Source organism: Tupaia chinensis, unplaced genomic scaffold (assembly GCF_000334495.1).
Source record: "Tupaia chinensis unplaced genomic scaffold, TupChi_1.0 Scaffold000007_1, whole genome shotgun sequence".
Lineage (NCBI taxonomy): Eukaryota > Metazoa > Chordata > Mammalia > Scandentia > Tupaiidae > Tupaia > Tupaia belangeri.
The window spans coordinates 2526633-2534096 of record NW_006159436.1 but is presented as its reverse complement, the minus strand read 5'-3'; the positions used below and the strand labels follow the sequence as shown (position 1 = coordinate 2534096).

At 40.5% G+C, this 7464-nt stretch overlaps 1 protein-coding gene across 3 annotated transcripts in view; it reads left to right on the top strand.

The window, feature by feature from the left end:
* The first annotated feature begins 13 nt into the window (after positions 1 to 13).
* The window catches only part of NAA35 (N-alpha-acetyltransferase 35, NatC auxiliary subunit), an 86583-nt gene continuing 79132 nt past the window's right edge, over positions 14 to 7464 (top strand). For 2 of the 3 annotated variants that reach the window (XM_006139851.3, XM_006139850.3), the window contains exons 1-2: positions 14 to 96; positions 785 to 913. In XM_006139851.3, the coding sequence (XP_006139913.1) occupies positions 790 to 913 (124 nt within the window). In that variant the 5' untranslated portion in view covers positions 14 to 96; positions 785 to 789. Of the gene's footprint in view, positions 97 to 258; positions 282 to 784; positions 914 to 7464 lie in introns of those variants that run through there. The other variant, XM_027776409.1, reaches the window with a different exon arrangement.

The window sequence follows — 7464 nt, the reverse complement described above, 5'->3', positions numbered from 1 at the left end:
CGCCCCGGCGCCCGCCAGCCGCAGCCCCTCTCGCGTGTGGCGGACCCTGGGGACTCCAGGTCACACTGCGGCCCCGGCCCTCCCGCCGCGCCTGAGGTACGAGCTCCAGGCTCCTCCGTGCGCCGGGCCGGCCGAGGCCCCTGCCTTGCCCGGTGTTACCGGGCGACGACCGGTGCCGCTCGTGCCCGTTCTCCGCGAGGCGACAGCCCTGTCCTTGCTTTCTCGTCCTGTGGGGCCGGACTACCCCAGGCGGCGCGGACTGGAGCGGGTCCGTGACTCAGGTGTGCCCCCGACCCGGGCCCGGCGCCTGGGAGCCTGCAGTGTGCGCCTGCACCCTTTGTGCCTGGGCCAGGCTGTGCTCGGGTCCTCGACCCTGGGGAGGTTGGCCCAGCGAGCTCTGGCCAGGTGAAGGGCTAGTCTGACCTGAGAAGTTGCCTCGTGGGTCCTGGGCTGCGAGAGGGACCCTGGGTAGTGCTTTGGTCATTTGGGGCCAGTGTTGAAAGTTGGAAGCCCTGGAGTTGGTTCTTTTAGGGGCAGTAGTGCTGTGATTTATGATTTTACTTAAATAGTGGGTAGGCAAACTCTTTATTGTGCTCTGGTAGGTGTTAGGCTATTGATATGTGAGTATTAGTGTTAAATAACGTGAAATTTCATTGCATTAAGGTAATTATTTGCAGTATGTTTTTCAGACTTGTTTAGAGTCTTAAGAGTTTAATCTTTCATCCAAAACTTGTATATACTCTTGCCCTATATTCTTTCTCTTACATCAGTGTTAATTTTACAGGCATAATGGTTATGAAAGCTTCTGTAGATGATGATGATTCAGGATGGGAGCTCAGTATACCAGAAAAAATGGAAAAAGGCAATACAAACTGGGTGGACATAACCCAGGATTTCGAAGAAGCTTGTCGAGGTGAGTTTGAATTTTTCCTGTAGAAATTAAAAAACATGGGAAAGAGAGAAAGAGTAACATAAAATTATGATTGTGGTTTCTAAACTTATCTTAGTGAATAAAAATAAATCAACAGGTAAGTGTGGTTTATTGAGTTTTTAACCCTTCTTTTCCTTTGCCTTTTTAAATATTAACCGTTGTTTAAAGCCAGTGTACGTTTGGCATAGCATTAAATACAGATCTTGACACAAGTTTTTCCATTAAACATTTCTAATTTTTTTCTAAAGAGAGAGATTTTTGCTGTGGGGTAAAAATCTCTCTTGCCAGAGAGACACAGAGACAGAAAGTGAGTGAGAAATCTGCTGCCTTCCCCCTTTCCCCCGTGGCCATGCTACAATCCCTTCTCCTCCATTCTCAGGATTTTGGGCAGCCATGCATGCACATGTGCCTGGCCTGAGTTTTAAGTCTCTGGTTCAGGACTTGAACTGCAGTCAACTATGTGGAAGTCCAGTGACATAACCATTATACCATCTGTTGGTCCCAAATGTTTCTAACTTTAAGCAAATAGATTAGAGAGTACTTAGCAATAATTTCAAGCTATAGAAACACTAATTACGTTGACTGAAAGGCATAGTCCTGAATGTTTGATAAGACCCTTTTTAAGATCCTCTTGTCATTGGTCAGATAAAATCCATACCATTCCCCATGACCTAGAATATTTAGTCTCTGTCTATCACTCAGACTTTATTTTTGTCCTGTTGCCTCTTGAGGCTCACTTTGTTCCTACCACAAGGTCCTTTTTATTAAGCACACCAAGGTGATTCCCTGGGGCCTATGCATATTTCTTATTCTCTGTCTTAAATTGCTTTTGCTTAAGCCTTCATATAGCTGACTCCTTGACCACCTAAGTGCTATCTCCCTCAGAGGACCTCAAAACAACCACTCTCAGCAGATTCACTTCCTCGTTCTCTTCTAAGTACACCTCAGCTAAATCACCCTGTTTTCTTTAAGGCACTTTGTCAGAAAGCAACATTTAAATGATTTCTTGTTTACTGTCAGCTTCACGTACTGGCATATTAATTACGCTCTGTGAGGGCAGAGCTTACACAGAACAATGCCTGATACATAGTTCAGTAGCCGCTTGAGAGTAAATGATGGGAGGAATAAGCATGTTTGTTGTTTGAGGGGAATGAGCCATAAAGAGAATCAGAAGGTAAGAGAAAACAAATAACAAACTGAGAGTTTAAACTATGGAGATTAGGATAAAGAACATGGTAGAGAAATTAACTTGGGTAGAGGCATAGGGACACACTTAGACAGGAAGAACTGAAGCTGGGATAGTGAAGGAGCATGTTCATTTCTAAGTGACGGGGGGAGGAATGCTGGAGGAATTCACACCTGATGGCTTCTGTGTTCTCAGGAATCTTGGTCTTTGGTGATAGTGATGTGGGATGTCTTTAAGTAGTGCTTTGAAGGAGAAGAGTAAAAATTTAGAGCAGCTGCATGTGGAAAGGGAGCCAGCTGAGTATAAGCAAAGTGATAAGTCATGTGCCTACTCTTTAATTGTTTTGAAATACAAGTCCAGTTAAAGTATGTCTCCGTGGGATAGTGGAAAGAACCTTAGACTGAGAGTTGGGTAACTGCCCATATATGTCTGTCTAAGAGACAAAGAAATTAAGGTAGTATAGTTTTGTTCCCAGAGACCTTACACTATTAACGTGGATCATATCTGTCATCTTACACTGATTTTAACTGATTTTTATTAGGAGGTTGTCATTATGAACCTAAATAGAGAAGTTTTTTTTTTTGAAGGATATGACTTGAGTTGAAGGAGAGGTCAGTTCTCTAAGTGAAAGTGAGGGAATTATTCTTAGGCTGATTTAAACTGTTTGAACTAGAGTTGAATGAGAATGTTACATTTAGGCAACAGTGAATAACTACTTGACTACACCACAGTTTTCAATGCTGAGAATTATAGAAGATCTTTGGAGCTGTTGTGTTTCTTTTTTTTTTGTTTGGGCTATTTTATGGGCAGTGGGAAGTCTTTAAAGATTGCGAGCATAACATTGAAAATGTCTTCTCCGTAATGTTCAATATAGTGACTTAGAGTGGCTTCTCAGTAAATAACGTAATTTACTCTCTTTTGAGTCAGCCAAGAGCTAAAGTCCTAACTCTGCCTTTTGGCTTTTTTAATAATTTGAGTCATAGTTTTCTCTGTAAGTTAGATCTACTGTATAGAATTTTGATGGTTAAATGAAGTAGTGGGCTGTAGCAGATTAAATGAAGTATGTGATCTGTAGTAGATACTCAATAGCTGTTTTTACTCACAGTCTTTGTTCAATTCATCGTTGAGAGTGTATGAAGGTTAATCTACCAGCATAATTTAAAATGGCATGTAGCAAGTCTGTAACATTAGAGACAAGTTTTTGTACTCAGTTCAAATTTGGTACTCACCCTAGATTTTTGAGATCTTGGACTAGAATGGTGATAGAATGGAATTTAGAACGGTTACATATGAAAACAAGGAAATTTCACATGGCTCGGTTCATGAATGTTGGAGTGTTGAAAGGAACAGAAGAGATGTTCCTTAAACATTGCCTTTGTGATAGCAGAGTTGCCTTCCCTTCTCATAGGTGGAGTTCAAAGCAGCTCATTCATAATCATAGGGTATCCTTATAATTTTCTATTTTATTTTAGAAAGTCATGGAAAAGTTTGTATTTTACATCGTATTTCCATTTTATGTTTAAGGTCTTTCCCTCCCAAATTGGCGTGTAAATTGACAACACCAGATAGCTGTATCATTTTTTTAATCCTGTGTCATCAAATCTGGGACATGATGTTCACTCCAGAGTTGTACATACAGTTTGAAGACCGCAGACCTGAGAATTGAGTCTAAATCATGTAGTCCTCTAATTTATATTCTCTTTTGGGGGTTGTAAGGAAACTCAAACCCAAGAAAGCAATTTAGACTGCTGGTGGGGAGAGATGCTTTCTCTTGGCTTCACATTATATCATAAATTAGACCTGTTTATTTGTGGAAGGCACATTAGGAGGAGATGATATTTAATTCTTTCTTCGGTGTGGATTGAAATAGGGTGAAATGTCATTTTGTTGCCAGCATCACACAGTCTTATTAACTTTTCCATAATTAGCTCTTATTCTGTCTGAAGTAGCATAAGTTGGCATAAATTTAGTTCTTAGAACTAAATAGTTGATGTAGAATTAATCTGTCTACATATAAATTCAGGTTTAAAGACTATTGGCAGCTCCTGGGTCTGTGGTATTAATTTGTTTTCCCTTCTTGAAATAATCAGATTTATGGTTTTGATTATATTTTAGACTTCTGATGACTTTCTAAAAACTCTAATTAAAAGATAGGATTACATCATTTTTTTAACTGTCACAGTGATCTTTCCTCTATGGTAACAGTGTGATGGCATTTGGCTAGACTCTGGTTTTTGTTTTTTGGGGGTTACCACAGAATAATCTGATAATGAAGTTATTTTTCATGCAGATATTTATTCTTTCAGTGGTTCTTCAAAGTCCTCTATCAAATACAGACTTCTAACTAATCACTTAGTTCCTGTTAGGTAGGTTGTGCACATACCCCCTGCATTCTTTTTAACTGTTCTTAAGACTTCTTTGTTTCTTTTCTAAGTTATATTCAATATATGGTATCTTTACTGTTATTTAGCCTGATAGTTGATAGATGACTATTTCAATAATACTTCTAGGCTTTCTTTCTCTACAAAACCTTGCCTAAATTTTAAATCATTTCATTTCACTACCCATAAAAAGTCTCTGAGCTTCATAATCCATTAGCTTTCCATATTTAGATGCTTTTAGAATTACCCACAACCTAGACATTTTACTTAAATGTAATAATCATGTAACATACACTATTTTTTTTCTACCAATTTCCCTTTTCTCACAGTATGAGTAGCCAGCATTCACTCTTAGGATGATAATACCAGCAGATATATAGAGCCCAGTTCTGATAACCTTATTTTCATTTTTCCCCCCATGTTCTAGTCTAGGAGGATGTGGACCTTTTTACCTCATTTTCTTCTCTTTTTGATGGCTTAATTTCTCCCTTAGTTTTGTTTATGGCCCCCATCATTTACACAGTATTTTCAGATCTTGCCTAGTACTTTAGGGAAATTCCTTTTATTACTTTCTCTTCTCCCTACTAAAATCTGGGATGTTTTTAATTTCTTGTTTCTGTTTCTGTTGTATTGCTTCTCATCCATTATGTTTGTATGTTTTCAATATATATTTAAGAATGAATGGTCTGTAGCTATGCTTCTTCAAACTGGAGAATCTTTCAATTTAGGACTGAAGTTTGAGAACACTGCATTATATTAAATGTTCTTATTTGGGGTGATTGCTTGGGACCAGCATAATTATGAATACACGCATGGGCACTGAAATTGTAGTGGTGCTTGATTTTAATATTATCACCCAGGTGGTTTGGAATATGTTTCTGTAACCTTCTATAAAGGTTAACATTGGGGTCAGCAGGTGGCATAATGGTTAAGGTGCTGGAGTTCCACATGACCGACTGTGGTTTGAGTCCTAGACTTGGAGGCTTGAGAATCAACGCTAGGTGTGTGTGTGTGCATGCCCAAAATCCGAAGAGGAGGACGGAGGAGAAGGAATTGTGGTGTGGCCATTTCCCTTGGGCCCTGTGGGGTGAATTTTCACTTTCACTCTCACTGTCTCTTTCTTTCTCTGGCAAGCACACACACCTGATGGCAGAAACCTAAAAAGAAAAAGAAAGAAAAGAAGAAAGTGATCATTAAACTGATAATGTAACATTTAAAAGTTATTGTAGAGAAAGGATAGAATCATGGTAAAACTTTGATGGATATCTTTCCTTACCCCTCCAGAATCTATGAATTCAGTCTGAGAATCATTGTTCTATGAATTTGCTGTTTGTTAGCGCTCTATTTGAAGAGGAAAAGATAGATGGAAATTGTTCTGGTGAAAGATCTAGACAACTTGTAAAAGATGTTTTCAGATGATTTTGTATTTGGAAATGAAAATTCTTTTTTTCTTGTTCTGTGTCATTGAGAATGTTTTCAGTGGTAGCGCATGGACGGGATGGGTAGCAGTGGCATTTGTGGATCACTTTAGATTAGTAGCTCTCAACTGGGCATGATTTTGCACCTCAATTGACATTTGCCAATGTCTCAAACAACATTTTTGGTTGCCCCAGCAGAGAGGGTGTTACTGTCATCTAGTGGGTACATATCAGAGGTGCTGCTAGCCACCATCTAGTGCACAGAGCAGCCACCACAAAAAAATTATTATACTCCCCCAAATGTCAATAATGCTGCTTAATTTACTCCATGAAGATTACTTTAAAGAATGTTGTGACCAGCAGATGGCGGAATGGTTACATCGCTAGACTCACACGTAGTTGACTGAGTTTCGAGTCCTGGGCCCAGTGACTTAAAACTCGTGCCAGGCGCATGTGCATGCATGCCCAAGATCCTGAGAGAAGAATCAAGGAAAAGGGGTTGTGGTGTGGCCATACCCCGGGGTGATTTCTCACTTTCTGTCTCTCTAGCAAGTGCTCTTGCCCTATATCAAAAATTTCTGAAAAAATAAGAATGTCAAGGTGTCATTCAGCTTCTCTAACCCCAGATTCCTCATGAAAGGAGCATGGTTATTGGATAACACAGCACCTTCTGTGTATTGACTGGCATTTCCCTTAATCATGTATCACGTGCCCTGCTTTATTTCGCAAGCTGTAGTCAATAGAAAAGTTGTCCCTAAAAGACTCCACTTTCCCCCTCCTAGCTGGATATTTTGGTATTTGTCTTTAAAATTGCTATAGCATGCTCGTATTGTACTTCTTGAATCTCCCACCCAAATTTGTGCTTATGCTAGGACCTTTGCCACTCCCCCACATAGTCATAGTTACATGGTGGATATGCAAATGTTACTCATAGCTGAGGCAAAAGTAAAACTATTGTTGTTATTATTTTTTCCTTCCTGCACAGTTCTTCTGTTTTACACAAATAATTTACACTTGGGGACCAGCAGTTAGCATAATGGCTATGTCTCAGGACTCCCATGTAGTCAACCTCGGTTTGCATCCCGGACCCGGTGGCTTAAAACTCAAGCTGGGCACGTGTGTGTGCGTGCGTGCCCAAGATCCCAAGAGGAGAATGGAGGAGAAGGGATTGCGGCGTGACCATCCCCCCTGGGGAGTGATTTCTCCCTTTCTGTCTCTATGTCTCTCTCTGTCTGTCTGGCAAGCACACGCACCCAATATTGAACTCACAAAAAAAAAAAAAACCCAAAAAACAAATAATTTACACTCTAAATCTATATACTTCTCATTAATTCTACCTCAGCCACTTTACCAGCTATCTAAATCCTCTTAAAACATTTCAAGGGACCATCAGTTAGCGTAATGGCTATGTCGCTGGACTCCCACGTAGTCGACCGCGGTTTGAGTCCCGTAGCCGGTGGCTTAAACTCACACTGGGCGCGTGTGTGTGTGCATGCCCAAGATCCCGAGAGGAGAATGGAGAAGGGATTGCGGCGTGGCCATCCCCCC